Below are 21,234 nucleotides of genomic sequence, written 5' to 3'. Positions count from 1 at the left end.
TCCGTCACCATCTTACATTTAAAATTTCATCAATGGAGATAATGGTATGACATAAGTAATTTAAAAGGTAATGGTTATTTTATGAAGATTTATGGATGACACAGATTAGATAGGCTAAATGCTATCAGATGCTTAAACAAAATGGAAAACATTTTAAGCTTGGCTTAAAAAGAATTAAAAATACAATACATTAAGACATCAACCCATTAATCATAATAGATAAAAGTAGATTGTAAGATGTGGAAAAATACCCCCCCAAACAAATTCTATTTTGTGCAGAAATAGCCTTTTGGGAATATCAGTACTTCAGTTCCTTCAATTTGTATTCAATAAGCTTCACCTTTTGAAAAAACGTGTCAGCAATAAAAATTCTTCTACTAAGAATTTTTGAAAATCCCAATCAGCCCCACAAACTGACCCAATGAAAGGTCTCTTTCCATTAACACTATCATTTTGTTTATTACCAGGCAAGAATATACAGTACAACTTGCAGGCTGAGGGTCAGACAGAAGACATACAGGTTGGATGTGGCTCCTGGATGGTTGCCCAATTATTATATTTTATGTAATATAAAGGAGAAAATTTAAATCCAATGAGAATGATAACATCAAATGGTTTAAATTAAATTGTAAGTCAATTTTAATTTTAATTTTAATTTGCCAGAACAAATTTGGGTTTTCTTTCTTAGGGAAACTAAATACTGATTGACTTCAGTTAACGATAATTCTCCACTCATTTGCATGGGTATCTTAATGAATCTATCTGTTGGGTGGATTGGTAGGAGTCTTCAGTTTCCAGTTATAGCTGACCTAGAACTCCCAGTGGTTTTAACCAAAAAACCAATGCATCAATGGTGGAGAATGTTGGTAGCTATAATTCATCGACATCTGAAGGGCCACAGATTTTCCATTTTAGTTTTACATTATTTTCAAGATACTATACAGTAGTGTAAGACTAGAAAGCTTTCACAAAAGATCCCCTCTTAATATGTGGCTAACAGTGAATATACACAACAAAGCACCATAGAATATTAGTTGGATTTTTCAGTGGCTATTCTAAGCACAGGTCAATCTTACTTATACTGTTCCCAAGCTTGCTACATTGATCAAGATCTGAATGATGTTTCTAAACATATGTCTATCTGCTAGCAAGGATCATGCTTTGTCAAGATTGTAGGAAGACGGATTCACAATCATTTGAGCATCTCCTTATTCAATATGGGGAGATCAGGTACCATAATTAAAATATCTTCAATTTTGTTCAAGATCTGCATAGGTAGCCATGTCTAAGCTAACCAGTATCAGTAAGGATACCAAGCATATGGAGTGGAAAATACACCCCATAAGCAAGAAGTCACAATTAAGAAAGTTTGGTCTCTCATCACAGAAATACTTTGACTCATACTCTAAAAAGAATTAAAGAAAAAAGCAATCTCCTATCAGAATTGGCATTTCTTGCAATAATAAGATCCCCCACCCGCTTTTTCAGGTTTTATAGGTCAAAGGTTTTATATTCATTGCATACAAGCCTTCCTGTTCTTCAAACTCCTGATTGCTTCGGTGTCTGTCTATAGCAAAATCTTTTTCGCAGTCTTTCCTTTTTCAATGAAATTCATGACTGCATTCCTCCCATGGCCCATGGGAATGTGGTATTTAGTAGCCTGCATATAGGTGACTGATGTAGGCTTCTTTATTGAGCATAACTGGAAAATTACAAAGATTCATCCCACTTCATGCAATGCTTTGTTACATATGCTGTCATTTGAAACATTCCTGGATAATTATCTGGAGAGATCTTGCTTGACTACAGAATAATTTATATAATATAAAGCAGCTGCCTATCTCCTGGTGATGATCACTGTATATTATGAAACAGATGCTTCTATTCTTTAGCCAGTTCATATATAAAATGGATTTTTCTCTCCCCCCCCCACTCTTGGAGGAATGAATATATATATATATCAGGGATGGGTTCTACTTACCTTTACTACCGGTTCGCAACGGGGCCGCACGCACGCACTTGCTTTGCTCATGTGCACTCTTCTGCACAAGCTCAGAACCTTCTGCACATATGCAGAAGCATTTTCATGACATCAGGATCAGTGGGCGGGGTCTCCCGCTGGTTTTACTACCAGTTCTATAGAACCGGTGTGAACCGGGGGCAACCGACCACTGATAGATATATATATGTTTTCTGAGGCTTTTGCGGGTGTTTGTATGTAGTTTAGTTTAGTTTAGTTTAGTTTAGTTTAGTTTAGTTTATTTGATTTATATACCACCCTACTCCCGAAGGACTCAGGGCGGTGAACAGCCAAACAATAAAATACATAAATACAAAAAATTTAAAAACCAGTTAAAATCAAATTAAATCATTTTGGCCCAGACAAATATAGGTCTTTGGTTATTCGGGTTTTCTTTCTATCGAGGCACCTGGTCTACCCCAGCATGTGGGAGGGAGCATACATCATCCCTTTCGCCTTTCAGCTCCAATCCAGGAGCCCTCAAGCCATCGCATTCATGACAAACCATTTTATACCAAATTTATATTTCGCTGATAAAGAAATAAAGGGAGACTAGTATAGATCTATACTAGCCAAGTTCAAATTAAGTAAGGGTATGGCTAGCTGATGAGAGCTAAATAGCTTGAAATAGATCTATATATCAGATATCAGGTTGTAACATATGGGTAGTACTTCTTTCTTTAAAAGCACTAATCCATCAATCAACAAAATAGTCCAAGTGCTTTCAATTTTAAAAGGGGGGGGGGAGAATAAAAATGGGAACTAACCTTACAAATCTGTGTATACATGTGAGTTTATGCCTACACACACACACACACACACATACACACACACACACACACACACACACACACATATACAGACGTCATTATCTCTGTTTAGATCTCAGAACAGTACCAGAGACCTTGATTAAAAGGAGAGTTGCTGATTTTGTAGAAAGCAGCCACACAGTTCACATTTAATTAAAATTCTAATGTAAGCATGGATGAATAACAACATTAAATTGGTAATCATATCTGGAGTAGTTCCACTGGAATTAATTGGGCCCAACATGACTAAGTTAAACTTCATTGGTTTCAACAGGTATCCTTCAGGGAAGGGCAGACTTCAGAATTGCCCATCTTTGTTTTCACAAGGAGGCTGAAATGCATCATCTGGAGACTAATGCAGAAGACATTCAGTTAGAAAGAAATGACTAGAGTGAGTCCAAGAACTGGAGATTAGATCTGAATATGAGAAGTGAATAGAATTCAGTTCTTCTCCAAATATTCTTCTCACAAATATTCACTTTGGTTTACATGAAGCTTTCCTGGTTTCAGCACTATAATTTAGGAGAAGACATAATGTCACTTTATTATTGGTACTATTGAACATTTGGGAGTCATACAGCTTCACTCATTTTCTAGTTGTTCAGGAACCTTGGAAGATTTTTATTTAATTCAGCTGGGTAGCTTCAGATGCTGTTTATTAAGAAAAAGCTGCAATATACATTACAAATAAGGCCCGCCTCATTTGTGATCTTGTTCAGGAGGGGGGAGCGGACCTGGCAGGTCTTACAGAGACCTGGTTGGTCGAGGAGGGGGGGGTTTCTCCTCGTTGAAATGTGCCCACCAGGTTTCCACGCGTTCCATCAGCCGAGGTCACAGGAGGGGGGGGGTAGTGGTTATTATTAAAGAAGGTCTTAGACCAAGGGAGGCCACTGTTCCTCAGACGGCCGGCTGTGAGTCCCTCCTTGTGATGTGGGGTCATGGGGTTTGCTGATCACGTACCTGGCTCCCTGCCACGTGGCAGCAGCCCTGCCCAAGCTACTCAATGTCATCGCAGCAGTGGCGGTTGACACCCCTAGATTTATGGTCATGGGGGATTTCAACCTGCCGTCTGTGGGTGAGACGTCTGAGGTGGCTCGGGAGTTCATGGCTTCCATGACAGCTATGGACCTGACCCAGCTAATTCATGGCCCTACCCACACGGGGGGAAACACGCTGGACCTGGTTTTCGTCTCTGGACAGTGGTTGAGTGATCTTGAGATAGGGGATATAGTCACCAAGCCCTTGTCATGGTCGGATCACTCTCTCCTTCGCCTTGATCTTAGAACCTCTGCACTTCGCCACAGGGAGGCGGAGCCAGTAAGATGGTTCCGCCCCAGGCGCCTGATGGAGCCTGACAGGTTCCAGATGGAGCTTGGGCCATTCCCTGAGGCTCTGGCTCACGCCTCGACTGGAGACTTAGTGGCCGCCTGGGATAAGGTGGCCGCTGGAGCTCTGGATCGGGTCGTGCCTTTGCGGCCTCTGACCCGGCGCCAATCTCATCTGGCTCCTTGGTTCACTGAGGAGCTAAGGGAGATGAAGCGCTGGAAAAGACACCTAGAGAGTAGTTGGAGGACCAGTCTTTCTGAATCTGACCGGACACTGGTAAGATCTCATATTAAGAATTACCTAGTGGCGATAAAAGGAGCAAAGTGTAATTATTTTGCTGCTCTTATTGTGTCATCAGATAACCGCCCGGCTGCCCTGCTTAGGGTGACCCGCTCCTTGCTCCACCAGGGAGTGCGGGAGGACCCCTTGGAGGGTAGAGCCGAGGACTTCGTACAGTATCTACATGACAAAATCACTCAGATTCGGGAAGATCTGGACTCCGACTGGGTAGTTTCAGGGAGGATGACTGAGGCAGGTCTTGAGAATGTTATCTGAGATGAGTTTGATCCTGTGACTCCTGATGATGTGGACAGGATTCTGGGTAGACTGAACGCGACCACATGTTTGTTGGACCTGTGTTCCTCCTGGTTAGTGCTGGCTTCTCGGGAGGTGACACGAGGCTGGCTCCAGGAGATTATAAATGCTTCATTGAGTGAGGGTGACTTCCCCGCCGCCTTGAAAGAGGCAGTGGTGAGGCCTCTCCTCAAGAAACCTTCCCTGGACCCGGCAGTGTTGTCTAATTATCGTCCGGTCTCCAACCTTCGCTTTGTGGCGAAGATTGTTGACAGTGTGGTTGCGCGACAGCTCCCCCAGCACCTGGATGAAACGGTGTATCTGGATCCGTTCCAGTCGGGCTTCAGGCCTGGGTACAGCATGGAAACGGCATTGGTCGTGTTGGTTGATGATCTCTGGAGGGCTTGGGACAGAGGTTGCTCCTCTGTCCTGGTCCTATTAGATCTCTCAGCGGCTTTTGATACCATCGACCATGGTATCATGCTGCACCGGTTGGAAGAGTTAGGGGTGGGGGGCACTGTGTTGTGGTGGTTCTCCTCCTTTCTCTCCGACCGGTTGCAGTCGGTGTTGGCAGGGGGGCAGAGGTCGACCCCGAGGTGCCTCATATGTGGGGTGCCACAAGGGTCAGTTCTCTCGCCCCTTCTGTTCAACATTTATGTAAAGCTGCTGGGCGAGATCATCCATGGTTTCGGGGTGAAGTACCATCAGTACACTGACGACACTCAGCTGTACATCTCCAGCCCGGACCACCCCAACGATGCCCTTGGAGTGATGTCCCGGTGCCTGGAGGCCATGCGGATCTGGATGGGGAGAAACAGGCTCAGGCTCAACCCATCCAAGATTGAGTGGCTGTGGTTTCCGACGTCCCGATATAGTCAGTTGGTGCCATCTCTGACTATTGGGGGCGAATTGCTGGCCCCCACGGAGAGTGCTCGCAACTTGGGCATCCTCCTGGATTCACTGCTGTCTTTAGAAGAGCATTTGATGGCCGTGACTGGGAGGATTTTTCATCAGGTTCGCCTGATTCGCCAGTTGCGTCCCTTTCTGTATTGGGACTTCTTATGCACGGTCACTCATGCCCTTGTCACTTCCCGCCTGGACTACTGCAACGCTCTCTACATGGGGCTCCCCTTGAGGAGCACCCAGAGGCTCCAACTGGCGCAGAGTGCGGCCGCACTGGTGGTTATGGGAGCGACATGGCGTTCACATGTAACATCTCTCCTGCGCGAGCTGCACTGGCTCCCGGTGGTCTTCTGTGTGCGCTTCAAGGTTTTGGTTACCACCTTTAGAGCACTCCATGGCTTAGGACCTGGTTATCTATGGGACTGCCTGCTGCCACCAGTAGCCTCCCACTGGCCGGTACGCTCTCATAGAGAGGGGCTCCTCCGGGTGCCGTCGGCCAAACAATGTCAACTGGCGGCCCCCAGGGGGAGAGCCTTCTCTGTGGGAGCACCTACTATCTGGAATGAGCTCCCCCCGGAGATACGGAGGATCCCGGATCTACGCACCTTCCACCGCGCTCTCAAGACCTTTTTATTCCATCCGGCGGGCCTGGCCTAATTTTCCCTTTTTCCCTTTTTTAAAATGCAATTTTAATTTGTTTTCTATTAGTGGGGTGTTTTAAATCTGTCTTCGGCCAAATTGTTTAATTCGGTTTTATTTCACTTTTAAATTTTGTATTTATGTGTTTTATCTTGTGGCTGTTCACCGCCCTGAGTCCTTCGGGAGTAGGGCGGTATATAAATCAAATAAAACTAAACTAAACTAATCATGTCGATCATCATCCAACTATGTATGATATTACAAGTTTTCTGACAGGACAGAAGGAGAAGGCACAAGATAAATAGATGTAAAGAACACCAAATTAAACAGAACAAAGATAGCCACTACTGCAATAGTAAAAAAATGCCAATAGTATAATGATAGTAGAATAAACTGATGACATAGCAAAATGGGGGGTGGGGAGAGCCACAAGCAATTGTTGTATGCCACGTCAAACAATAAAGTAACTTCAGCTGTGATTATTTCAGGCACATGAAAGTAGTTCTCATTGCTGAACCTTCTGGCAGACAAGGTGCACATTTAACCCAGTGGGATCAGGCCATTCTGCTGACTGTTTATCATCTAATGAAAATGTGGCAGAAGAACTTTTGAGCAAAACAACTCTGAGAGCAGCTAAATGTCCAATCCATGTGTTTAAAGTATAGAGAGAAGAGGCATATGGCCAATTTATTGCAACCATGAAAAGTGAACACATTCTGAAAAAAATTACATTGAGAACATCAATGCCATTCAGCACCAATGGTACTGTAGTTGCTGTAGATGATGTAACTGAATATGAAAAGGCATATCCTGAATAGCACATATAAAAGATTTTTGTAAAAACATGCCAGTCAGTTCATCTTCTCATGTTAAACAAGAAGGTTTGAATAGTTGATTATACAATACTATGCAGAAAGAGAAGCAATATTCGCAAAAGTGTTGGCAGATTTATTTCTTATAGATATCTAATAAACCCTGAGAAATAAAATAAGCTGGTCTCCAATCAAAATTTAAAACACTACTAAACCACTCCACTCCAAAAAATAAACAATATAAAAACAAATAAACATGTATAATGCCTAGATGGTCAGAACCCTACCATCTATTTGAACTAAATATCAATCTAATATGAAGATTCATATAAGTGTATTTTACTGGTTTCTACACTGGTTTTGTTATAAGTACCACTGAATGCATCAGCATCTGTTTCTAAGTTAACATACATTGTGTAACTGCAGAAGGAGTACCTTTGGATTCTGGAATAAATTTACCTTGTTCTCAACAATATGGGGAGAGGTATCTCCTCATTTCTTCAATGGGTAAGAAAAACATAGCTTGCACCTTCTCACTGACATTTCAGTTTATTCTTTCCTTTACTGTAATCCAGCCCTTGCATTGAGAAAGGAATATAAGGCAGAGCTTATGCATCAATAGATCTAAGCTCCCCAGAAAGGCTTCTTAATATTCCATAGAAAATACTGTAAATAAATGGTTATTACTACAACTGCATTTAAAGCTATTCTTATGGAAAGAAATCCTATGGATTTCAATTATAAATTAATTCTGCAAAGAAATTCATGAGTTATACAGCTTCATGAAAGTTTAAAAAGCAGCAAGATTTTTAATTATAAAAGAAATATACTTTAATGACAAACACAATAATGAAAGTAATATCAACGCTTATACGCTGCACATCAGATTCTTCAACAAAAAAATCTGAGAGATATATTCCATAATTTTATATACTATATGTTAAAAACCAACTAATTTGTAAAAAAAAAAACCATGCTTTTCAACAAGCGTTTTCGGGGGCTGAGTTTCAGATCCAATTATAATCCATGGTTGGTTGATAAGAACATGACTCAGTGTGACTTAGTATGAATTCTTCTACCAGTGGCTCTAAACAAGGAGTGAGCAAAAGAAAGATTTATATTTATTGTTAGATCTCTGGATTGTTTGCAAAAGACAGCCAAGTCCCAGATTTCAAGTCCCAGTTATTTAACAGTAACAGTGACAAAATTCCACCCTCATGCTAAATTATACAAGGGAAAGAACAATAGTTTCGAGCTGCTTCATTATATGGAAGCAAGAACTGGCTATGTCAGGAAAAAAGATAAAACTAAATTGAATGCAGCAGGAATAATATTACTTCAGGAGTGTCTGCAGTGAAACACAAAGCAATGGGGTCCAGAATGAATGGATGCTGAAAATATGTGGACTCAATACACAGACAAGTGACCAGCATAAAAAAGTATGTTGTGATGGTTTGGTAATAGAGAATTAAATTACAAAATAATACAAAATAAAAGTGAGAAAAGAGAAACTTGAAAATGTGGTGGTTGGATGTAGCTGATAAGATCTTCAAAGAGAGATGAAAGCAAAAAGAGTAACTTTCTGAAATGGTTATGGACATAGTGGAGCAAAGATGGTTTTTAAGAACAAAGATATGAAGATGTATAGAGAGTAGTGTTGATTTACATTATTTAGATTTAGTTAAACTTTTTTCTTCTTTTCTCCTATCTTCAGTCATTCATTAGGTTTGTTTCCAAACTCTTTTTACATGTATGTATGTATGTATGTATGTATGTATGTATGTATGTATGTAGATGGAAAAATCTGAATTAGAAAGATAAAATGTGATTTGGGCATGCATGTAGCACCTGCTGTGAACATTTTTAACCAAATGCATCTTTCCTAGGTTTGTGCATCACATGTAAGTCCAGGAAAAATGCAGCTGCTTTAAATTGCTCCTGGCAGGTACCACATCACGGCCATGTGCACCCCAAGTCACATTTTACTCCTTTAAATCTAGAACTCTGCCCTTCCATGTTCCAGATCAAAGACCAGCTCTCCAGGTCTGGCATTCAAAGTAAATTTCCAGGCCCATTTAAAAAAAAAAAAATCTAATGGTGGTCTTCTTTGCTTATTTCTGTTAGTTGAACTTGAGATTCATCAACATTATCATCCTGAACTTGAAGTTTGCCTTTCCAAAATGTAAATCGTGCTCTGCCTTTTGATTCAATAGAAGACTGAAAATTATAGGCAAGGGAAGGCGTTTTCATTTTCAATCTTCTGTTGAATCAAAAACAGAAGAGAAGAAAAACCATGCAATTCTCAGAACTTCTCATAGGTAAGACTGTAGTTATCATTCTGTATTATATAGTTTGAATTTAGAGTTCTGTGGCATATAAAACTCTCATACTTACTTCTCTTACATTGAACAATCCTGTGTCAAAGGCACTTAAACAAAAGCTAAGAACAGCTTATTGAAATATTTCGGCTTCTCTTTTGCTTCACTAAACTGTAATCATTTGCCTCAAGAGTATTTTCCATCATAGATGGAGAAGTTTAGATAAGTTATTCCATTTTGCTGGAAGCAGCATGATTCACATGGCTATTAATCTGCTTGTATCAATACTTCCCTTATGAACTCCTGGTTCTGCTGTAAACATTTTCTACATGCTAAAACTTGGCATACCAGATAAAAGGCTACCTGATTGCAAACAGAGCAGAACATTAAATGCACAGAAAATACATCTACACACAAGGCTTTAACTGTGAGTCTTTGTACAAAAACAGCACCCAGATGTTTGGGATTTATCCAGAACCAGAATATAGATGCCAAATGTGCAATGAGAATCCACAGATTATTATGGCTCTGAAGAATTAGGTGGCAGCTCACTCTCTAAATTTTTCAGATTGAACTGACTGACCAAAGTTGGTAGTCTTCCCGGGTCATAACACTGAAGCCACTTTCATATAACTGACGGACTATAGAGTGACCATGAAACTTCTATTTTTTAAAAATCATAATTGTGCTCGGTTAACATCTCAGAAAACATTATGTTGTAACTAACATTGTGAACTTGTTAAAACCCTGCAACCAGCGGTGAAATCCAGCAGGTTCTGACAGGTTCTGGAGAACCGGTAGCGGAAATGTTGAGCAGTTCGGAGAATTGGCAAATACCATTTCTGGCTGGCCCCAGAGTGGGGAGGAAATGGGGATTTTGCAGTATCCTTCCCCTGGAGTGGGGTAGGAATGGAGATTTTGCAGTATCCTTCCCCTGCCACGCCCACCAAGCCACGCCCACAGAACCAGTAGTAAAAAAATTTGGATTTCACCACTGCCTGCAACCCTGCAGTTTATCTAATTTTTTTAAAAACTTTCTCATGTAAAACTAATTATAGATGCACTCAGCAGATTACTTAAGGAATTAGAAGTAATCAGCAGAAATCTGGTAGCGCTTTATCTGACTAACATATGTTATACAGAGGAATAACCTTCCATAAGTTAGTTAGTTGGCAGAGTTGCTGACTTTTGGCTCCCATAAAACTGTTCCTCTCCCATTATATAAGGAATAAAATGCCTGTATGTCACTTATCCATGAATAAAGTGCAAGCAGCACTAATTTCACTAAATGACTGAGAATGAGGCATTTGTAATAATCTATAATCTTATATTCAACAGCGAACTGCCTTTGAATATAGGTAGCTGTTGTCAAAAACATTGGCTAAATTAATTATTCATATCATCATAGGATCCATGTTAAAAAAACCTATTAATTTAGGAATTTTCCAATAGCCTTTTTTAGGGTTTTTTTTTTTTCTGGAAAAGACAAAGGAGGTAATATAATAGTTTTGGCAAATAAACCTCATGACAGGGTGGATATCGGAATCTGTATTATTTGTTGGAACTCAACCTAGACTTTGAAAAAGAACAGACACTTAAAATAATCCAGGAGCAGGGAGTGATTCCAAATATACTATGACAAATGGCTACCTTTTGCTAGGATATTTAAAATACTAAATTTCAAGCGTGCATCTTATGACTGTGCTGACATCTCAGTTCAGCTTTTTTACACACATAAAATGAAAGGCATTCACGGGTTACAGGAAACTAGGTCCAGGGCATCAGATTGGTAAAATCAGACTTTTACAGTAGCTTCCAGATGTTCTGGAGCACAAGTTAATGAGAGCACATGGAAACATATTGAAAAAAATATCAGGAAACACATTTTTTTACACAAAAGCAAACCAGTGGAAAAATATTATATGCATAATACTGGAATGCAGTTATTGTCATTATTATTCTGGGTATTACTGTTTACATTTTAATTCCATGTGGTATTTAAAACAACAAAAGAAAAACATTTTTCTGTAAATTAGTGAATGATAAAAAAGATTTATGTGTTCAATCATCATAGGATTTTTCCTGATGTTTAAAATACATTGTTTTGCAACTAATGTGCAATCATTTTTTTCAACTAATGTAAATTTCGGGGAAGTGGCTTAAAACTCTTTCTTTAAACCCAATTTTAAGCTTTATAAACTAAACAAATTTTAGAGATACACATTTCCTCACATTTTGGCACTACAGATACCATCATCTTGATACACATATTATATATTATTGCCCATAAACCCTGCACCTAGGAAGTTCTAGAAGAATAAGGCATGGAAATGGGCTGGTACTATGAGAAATTTTTATTTATATATCCAATATTGTTCGCTTATTTGAAATGCTATATTCTGACTGTTTACACCTACCTTAAATAGATCACATACCAGTTTTAGACAGACTCATATACTTCAAAAGGATGAGACAAAAATAGATTGCATTGTCTGATACATTAAACATGGGTCGGATGCATTCCCTTTCTGAGGCCTTAAAACCTAGTAATCACACCTCTATAAATTAGTAACTATTCACCAAATCAGATGTCAGAGCTCCTGCTTTTTTTCAGATAAAAGCAAAGAATAGAAATATATGAACCTTCAAGCAGGATTTATGCACCTGAAAAAAGGAACCAGCCCTTCCAAAAATATAAAACTCTATACCTCATGGAAACCTTACTGTCACCCACGTTACATGGTATCATGATGTCTTAGCTCTGCTGCATAAGGGCATCTGGAGGGAGTGTGCAGAAACATTCAAGATCATGGATGTATCAACATGATCAAAACCCCAGTTCCGTACATGTACAGAACACACATTAAAGGGATGTGTTTGCGAAGGCTTTAATTGCACCAACCATTTTTACTTTTTTGACCTTCACCCACTGGGCACCCAACAGCAATACATACGTACATATCAGGGGTGAAATCCAACAGGTTCTGGAGAACTGGTAGCAGAAATTTTGAGTAGTTCAGAGAACTGACAAATACCACCTCTGGCTGGCCCCAGAATGGGGTGGGAATGGAGATTTTGCAATATCCTTCCCCCTGGAATGGGATGGGAATGGGGATTTTGCAGTATCCTTCCCCTGGAGTGGGGTGGGAATGGGGATTTTGCAGTATCCTTCCCCTACCACACCCACTAAGCGATGCCCACCAAGCCACGCCCACAGAACCGCTAGTAAAAAAATTTGGATTTCATCACTGGTACATGTATACATACATATATACATACATACATACATACATACATACATGCATACATACATACATCAGTGGTGAAATCTAAAATTTGTTACTACCGGTTCTGCGGGCGTGGCTTGATGGGGGGGTTAATGTGGCTGGGTGGGCGTGGCCATTTTTATTTTTTTTTAACTTTTAAAACCATTTTTTCTACAACCTCTTCGGTGAAGAGTTTGTAAAAAAATGCTTTCAAAAGGCTCTGACAATCCAAGCTGAGTTGCCTGATCGGCACAGGGTTTTTAAAAAGCCTCTGCCGATCAGGCAACTCAGCTTGGATTGTCAGAGGCATTTAAAAGAAAAAAGGGTTTTTTTCTTTTAAAAGCCTCTGACGATCCCAGCTGAGCCGTGCGATCATCAGAGGCTTTTTTTTTTTACTTTTAAAAGCATTTTTTGGCCGAAGAGGTTGTAGAAAAAATGCTTTTAAAAGTAAAAAAAAAAGCCTCTGATGATTACGTGCTCAGCTGGGCAATGGGGGGGAGCAGGGATTTTTGCTACTGGTTCTCCGAACCACCTGCCTCCATCGCTATCGGATCGGGTGATCCGGTCCGAACAGGGAGCATTTCACCCCTGATATATATATATATATATATATATATATATATATATATATATATATATATATATATATATATATATACATACATACATACATACATGTTTTTCTTTTAGCCAGGTTTTTCCTACGTAACCAAGATTTTTCTACAGCCCTAGCTCATATATATATATATGTATGTAACTGCTCTATTTGGACTCTTGACTAGTCTTCAAAAATATAGAACAGCATGATAACTTTGCATACAACAAAGGTCCACTGGCCCATATTATCACATGCAAAAAAAAGTTCAAAATGCTGTTAACTTCCCTGCTTGCAAAATTGCAAAACAATGTCTGAAATAGTAGACATCAAACATGAGCTTCATGGAGTAGAAGTTACAGCTGTGTGTATGCATATTGTTATTTTAATATGTCTTTGGGGAGTTGGCCATTATATACACAAACAGAACACCAAAAACCAAGACAAGACAGTCTTAACACCATACACAGCGACATAATGTTAAGGTCTGTGTTTTATTTTTTTTTATTTTGCATGTTATCTTTCTATTATTATATTATTGCTTACATTACACTGCAGGAGATGGAAAGCAAGATTCCGTGAGCTCTGCAGAAAGACTAATTTTATCTGGTTCCTCCCCTCCTTGAACTATTTTTATTTCAGATTTAAAACTGGGTGCCTCATTTGCTCTTTCATCCCTTCCCCTTTTATTTCTTCCTACCGTACTTTTATGCTATTACTTTTTTGAATGTAGGCAGAAGTGACCGATGGGTATGGGGAAAAAAAAAAGTCCAGGTAGTGACAATGTACATAAAAAAGCAGGTGGAGCTTCAACTGTATACCATCATAATCTTCTTGATTCTTTTGATCACACCCTGTAGACAATGTAGGATTGCAGGCCAGAACTATCTTATTTTAATGATTATGTATAAAACTCATCCTAGGAAAGAAAGAAGTCAAATAAAATCATTTTGAAAGAATCGCCAGTGACCCAAGTGATGCCGCCACTGCCCTCTTGCAATGCCTGGAGGCTGTAGGCATCTGGATAGGGGCCACAGACTTCTGCTGAACCCTGGTGATGTCAAGTGGCTTTGGATACACGGAGCTTTGGGATCTGGGACATTAACATCTTTAGTTCTGGATGGGGTTGCACTGCTCCAGTCATATCTGTGTGCAACTTGGGGGATTCTCCTGGACTCGTGATTCTTGCTCTAAGAGCAGGGGACAATTGTGGCTAGGAGAGCCTTTGCACAATTTCATGTTATGCACCAGTTGTGCCCTTTCCTGAATTGGGAATCCCTATGCTCAGTCAATCAAGCCATCGTCATCTCATGCTTGGACTATTGGAACACAGTCTACATGGAGCTACCTTTAAAGAGTATTCAGAAGCTATAGCTTGCACAGAATGCAGCTGCACAGATAGTTCTTGGGGTCAATATTACACCACTGTTTCATGAGCTGTACTGGTTGCAAGTTTGCTTTTAGGTCTAATTCAAGGTATTGGTTTTTACCTTTAAAGCCCTTCATGGCATGGGTCCAGGTTATCTGAGGGACTGTCTCACTTCAAGGGTTTAGTCCACCCCAACCCATGCCAGCAGAAGGGGCATGTTGCAGGCCCCATTGGTCAAGAAATTCCGGCTGGCAAGATACAGGAGAATAGCTTTTTCTGCTGTGGCTCCCACTATCTGGAACATCATCATTCCTCTCCCCCTCCCCGAGATGAGATCTGTACCCCCATCCTTTTAGTCTTCTGAAGACCTGGCTCTGCCAATTGGCCAGGGACCCCAATAGGGGCATGTCATGTTGGAGACAGTAAATAAATTAAATAGATCTCATCTCCTTCCTGTGAGCATCTTGTTCTCTCCTCCCCATCTTTGTCAATTTTAAATCAAGTTTAATGCTACTATTTATTGTTTTAAATTTAATGTTTTATATTTGTGTTTATTGTCTAGAATTGACTCTAGGTAAGATGGGTGACATATGTTAAACAAACAAACAAATAAATATCCTCACATGTGTACACATGGGCCTAAGAATTTATAGCTAAAGGCTGATAAGGATGTTTTTGAAACAAAATCAACCACTTCTATACATTGCGTGATATATTCCCCCTGTAATCAAGCATTCACCATCTATTTTCAAGTTTGTAAAAGTAACTGTTTTGATTAGGGATTTTTAAAAATACTACCCAGATAGGAAACTAGCGGATATCTAAGAATCTAGGGAAATTGGTTTGAATTTGCCTTTACCAACCAAAATGAAAATAAGTCTTAACATATCATGTTACAAAAGCAAAAAGACAGCACTATAAAAAAGATTCTGGTTGTCTATAGCTACCATGTTTGAAGTAGTAAAAACAAAGGCATTATTGGGAGGAGGTAAAGCAAAAGAAAAAATGGAGACTTTTCTTTTAAAGATTACATCTAAAGAAACTGTACCTCATGTATGATGTTGGGGACAAAGGTTTTGATTTGGCCCACTGATAGGGATACTGTGGAACTGAAAGATACTGATCACAGAAGCTTCCTTTTCTGATGTGCTGGAACCCAGGAAACTCTTCTGGTGATAAATCGGTAATCGGTGATATGGTCCCTTGATCATCTCCACTAGGTTCAGTCTTGAGTGCCATGGAGGGAGTGTGATCTACTGCAGTTTTCCTAGACTTGATAGGAATTCCATCATTCATATCTATTGTGCTGTCAGTAGTGAGGGCATTAATTGCTGCAACAATGGCTGAACTGGTATATTGGTTAGTGTTTCCCAACCATGTCTCATCAGTCACACTAACCCTCGGAGAACTTTGGGGAGAAGGGGTTGGGGAGTGATGTGGAGAGTAGGATGTCTGTCTGCCATTCAAACTGTATTTTCTCTTATTACAGGGAGAGGATGGCCTGGAGTTGCGAGAGCTCAGCCAGTTTTCTTCAGTAATACTTGTTCTGGGAGACGTGGAAGGAGAATGTCGGGGTGAATTAAGGAGCGTGCAGGGAACTAAACTTCGCTGATACCTCTCCTCAGTTTCATTGGTCTTGGGTGATACGCATGGCGATTGCCAAGGAGATGTCTGGGGTGAAGTATAAGGATAGGAATAATTTGATTCATAGGAAGACGCTTCTGAATTGCAACTTCTGGAAGACAGGCTACTGGCTGGGCTCAGACAAGATGGGTCCCTGTAAGCCTCAATGTTTGGTAAATTCAAAGTAGCAGTAGAAGGCGATCTCTTGGTGTTTTGGGTGGATTCATCAACCTCCGCTTCATGGAAGAACTGGTTGTTGTTTTGATGCAGTCCTAAGTAGGTGGTTATTTCAATTCTAGGACTTTCTAATGCTGGCACTCCATTAGGTCTGACACTTGGAGGCAAATAATATCCAGCAGTGCTATTGTCAGCATGCCCTCCATAACCTGAAAGATGATTAGCTGATGAGACATTTGGAATGACTGGAATAGACGTTTGAAGGCCGTGACATGGAGTTGGCAGTGAAGAATGTGCCACATTTAGAGGCAAACTTGAATTTATATTTGAAGATGCATAGTTATAATGTTCTGCAAAAAGATAAAAAAGAAAAAGAAAAGACATGAGATGAGATGTTGCACATAGACACAAATTAATTCATTAGTAAGCTGAATCCCTTTCATGATCCAGTGAATATACTAGAGTTTTCTCTGGAATCAAAGCCTACCTTAACCATTTCAAAGATGGCCAAGAGCTAGTGTCATTTAGCCATTCAAGAATGGACTAGGACCAAAGAGTTCTAGGTTCTGGGTTTAAGTCCATCCTCAACCATGGAAGCTCATTAAAGATTTGGAACCAGTCACCTTCTTTTGGTCCCACCTACTTCACAGAATTATTGCAAAAAAAAAAAAAAAAATTGGAGAAGGCTACATATGCACCTTGAACTTCTAGAGAAAGACAGTAACAAATAAGCTTCGCCATTAACCAGCTCTTGAGTTCTTAGACTCCATTTATCTTTTTTTAAAGTCAGAATTTGCAATGACATCCTTTATAACAGGACTATCAAGTTATTTTTGAGCAGAGTGAGGTATTTAACCTTTAAATGGTGTGCCAGAATCAGGCCAGGGCCAAGGGCCAGGACATACAGTACACATAATTTATTACCAACATAAACAGAAATAAACTTAATGCAGTGAATATGATCACTCTCCAATATAAAATAATAAATTGTTCTTTTTCAGTTACATAAGAAAAACATGGAAGGTCTTGATTCTTGAGAGCTGTTATTACAGGATTGCAGAACAAGCAGAAGTCCGTAGGCTGAAGACATCTTTGGATGTTACTGCATGAAAGTCCATGTGAATAAATTGCACTTTCTTTTAGCATTTCTGGGATAAGAAAGGATGCAGTTGTGGCCAAGAGGGTCTTTGCACAGGTTCATCTTGTGCACCAGTTACCCTTTCCTTGATCAAGAGGGCCTTCAGACAGTTATTCATGCCCTCTGATTGAATTATTACAATGTGCTCTTCATAGATCTATCATAGTGCTCTATTGTGGAAAGAAACTCACTTCTTCCTGTACACGCTGATCTTCTTCATCTATCAATTGGCAGGTTTAAATCCAGGAAGCCCTCTCTGGCACTGGCTCAACAGCTGTCTTAACAACTTTGATATGAACACACAGTGGAAAGCCAAATGGGCTGCTGAATGCCCAGATACAGGCAGTTACATAGATGACCCTACACAAAAGGTGCCAGGTTTTGACCTTCCTCGCCAGCATTGGTCAACTCTGAACAGGATCCGTACCCAACATGGTGTCTGCCAGGACTCAGTGTTTAAACGGGGTCTTGTCTCTACTCCTCAGTGTGACTGTGGTGCTCTTCAACAAAATATCCATCACATTGTCCATCAAGACCTTACACCGGCCCAATGTCTGATTTTTTTCAACATAAACCACCCTGTCCTTGAATGGCTGGGTGGACTGGACATTAACATTTGAACCACTGTAAATCCATGTATTTGGCATATGCTAAATAAATAAATAAATAAACAATAATCGTGGAACTTCCACAGATAAGTTTAACAGATCCCATAGAACAGAGGTCTTCAAACTTGGCAGCTTTAAGACTTGTGGACTTCAACTCCCAGAATTCTCCAGCTAGCTGCTTGCTGGAGAATTCTGGGAGTTGAAGACCACAAGTCTTAATGCTGCCAAGTTTGAAGACCTCTGCCATAGAATAAAACAACCATCACAACCCTATCTCCTCTTTATTCTTTTGCTACATTAAATCAAACAAAACAGCATAAGCAAACTATTACTCTGCTATCTTTTCATACCTAGCAAAAATTGCATCCATCTTTCATTATTTTTAAATGAGATATTTACTACAATAAGTTGACTCCAATTTACAAAATACACAGGAGAGGGAAGTGCTTCTATATACTGATCTGAATATTGAATCTCCTTATTTATTTATTTATTTATTTATTTATTTATTTATTTATTTATTTATTTATTTTTATATTTGCTAAATTTCACCTGCTGAGCTGAATTCAAGTGATTGTACGTTTTTAATATAGTAAATTAAGTGGAAATCAATTGTGCTCCAACACAACATATAATCTAATTTCATTCTCCTTTTCTATGTTGAATTGTCCTCTTGCCTTTGTGGTAATGAACACATTTATGTTGTGACTGCTGAGCTACATAGCCGACCAATAAAAGGAGGGAGAATGAACAAAAAAAGGGGGGCAAAATTCAACGTGTTGCAGTTCTTCCCTGAGCCATGCTGTTATTCTTTCTGAGGCACACACAATTTTCCATGATCCTTGTGAAAAGCTGCATTATTTTTCTATTGAACAACTCCTCAACAGAGTCACAATGGCTAGTTCTTGGACCTATTGGAATTACATTTTATATCCTTTCTTTTCCATGTGCATGTGATACTGCATGCTTGCATATACACAATTTCTTCAGAAAGTCTGAATGAGAGTTATAACAATCCCAAGTATTCCTAAAAGTAGCAGCCATGAATCCGTTACAAACAACATACTGCCATTTCCACTGTTCCAACCATTCACGTGTCAATTTTTGGTTATCAACCCTGCCTCAAGCTTCAACATGCCTTTGGCTTCAGTTGCTTTTTAAGAATTCTTGAGTGATTGAAGCAAAAAGGCAAGGCGTCCTCTCATTTCCTCTACATATAATGTTTGCTTCCTTCCTCTCCCCCGGAGGCAAATGCTCCAGGCGATGTCACTCCCCTAACATATACACTGAGATCCGGAAAAGCTCCGTTAATGATCAAGGCTGTATTCCCAACTGAACTCCAATGTTCCTCTACTAGTTAAATGACAATGTTGACAAAGGACATACAATATTACTCCAGCTGCTACAGAAGTAGCTCCATGACGTTTGGGGCTTCTTTTCTTTTTTTCATGTTAAACACCATTAGTACATTCAACACCTATTATACACCTATTATTTACCAAAAGATGGCCATTAACATCCAGGTGTGGAGCAGCACAAATAAAACAGGGCTTTTTCTTTCCAGCTTGGCGTTCCAGCTAAATCCATTGTAGGTAAAATATTGAGGCCTAATTGCTTATACACTGTTTGCACAGAATATTTTGACCTGCACAGAAAGCAGGAAATGACTCAAAAATTACCCTCAACCAAAAACCCACACAGAATGTCAGTCATTATGACAAGAAATGGAAGCAAAATTCATACATGGAAGGAAAGAGCCTTTCCTTTCAACCTTTTTCACACACTTACCAACTCCTGAAACTGTTTCCAGGAGCAGATCGGACTCACATCTTGCCACTCTCGATTTAAACACTATACCTCTGTTCCTTTGTAGACAATGTTACTTTCATATGAGAAGGTACATACCCTTATTCATTCCCCGAAAGAAGACATGCAAAAGATTGAAGTGCATTACAGGGATATTCACACGGATGAATTGCAACAGTCTCATACATGGATAAAGGCATATTTAGGGCAAATTGATAATATATATTTAAAGAGGTCTAAAATTGCATTTCTTCTAACAGTCACAGTCATACTGCCAGTGTACTGTCAATAGTATGTATATATCCCAGGAAATAAACACTATTGCTGTGATGGTGAACCTATGGCAAGCGTGCCAGAGGTGGCACATAGAGCCCTCTCTGTGGGCACGAGTGCCATCACCAGCTGCTCTTCCGGGTTCCGTCGTGTGCATGCACACCGGACAGCTGATCCAGCATGCATGCACACTGACCAGTTTTCTTCTGGGTTCTGGCACTCCAGCGTGCGCACTCACTCCAGTTTTGGCATTCAGTGCCGAAAAGGTTAACCATCACTGCACTATTGGATAATGGTTGCATTGCTGAAGGCTTACCTTCATGACGTAAAATCTAGGAAAATGTTAAATCTATTGTACAGGAGTTAACACAAGAACAGTTTTTGGATGAACAGCATGGAGTCTTCTCTATTTTAAAGTAGTTATAATGGACAAATAGTTAGGAAAGATGTATCCATCAAAGAAGGTAGAGTAAAGAAAGTGGGATGCAAACAAACCTATACAGTACTTTTGCACTGTAGCATTTTATAAGTGTGTGTGTGTGAATACAATTAATATATGTATATTCAATTCCTGTACCATTCCTAATCGAATAATATTTTATGCAAAATTGTGTATTATTATGGGTAAATAACAAGTGTACTTTCTGGTTTGTTTTAAATACAGTAAAATAGTTGGAATAAAGTAATAAGGAAAAATCTGTGACCTAATGGAATTAGGATTATCTCCACTTTTCTACTCCATGCCTTCCCAGCTGGTAGAAGGCAGCAATACTTGGCAGATGAAGTTGGAACAGACAACTCCATTCAAACTTAATATTTGGAGGATTTGGAACATCTGTATAGGGCTCTTGTAAAACAGACATGGAGAACCTGACTAAAAATCTATTTCATTTATAATAGAGTAGTCCTAAAACAAGCTATTATCTATTTCATTCTCAAGCGTTACGCATACTATTCAATTACTTTCCAGCCTGATTGC

The 21,234-nt window shown here is 39.7% G+C and overlaps 1 protein-coding gene across 4 annotated transcripts in view; it reads right to left on the bottom strand.

Moving 5' to 3' along the window:
• The window catches only part of NFATC1 (nuclear factor of activated T cells 1), a 141,364-nt gene that overhangs the window by 102,645 nt on the left and 17,485 nt on the right, over nucleotides 1-21,234 (bottom strand). For all 4 annotated transcript variants that reach the window (XM_070942438.1, XM_070942439.1, XM_070942440.1 and 1 more), the window contains exon 2: nucleotides 15,679-16,780. In XM_070942438.1, the coding sequence (XP_070798539.1) occupies nucleotides 15,679-16,780 (1,102 nt within the window). The remainder of the gene's footprint in view (nucleotides 1-15,678; nucleotides 16,781-21,234) is intronic.

Source organism: Pituophis catenifer, unplaced genomic scaffold (genome assembly GCF_029215685.1).
Source record: "Pituophis catenifer annectens isolate HBS135680 unplaced genomic scaffold, rPitCat1.0.hap2 SCAF_3, whole genome shotgun sequence".
In the NCBI taxonomy this organism is placed as follows: domain Eukaryota; kingdom Metazoa; phylum Chordata; class Lepidosauria; order Squamata; family Colubridae; genus Pituophis; species Pituophis catenifer.
The sequence above is the reverse complement of the archived record's forward strand: the minus strand, read 5'-3'. Positions and strand labels throughout refer to the sequence as shown.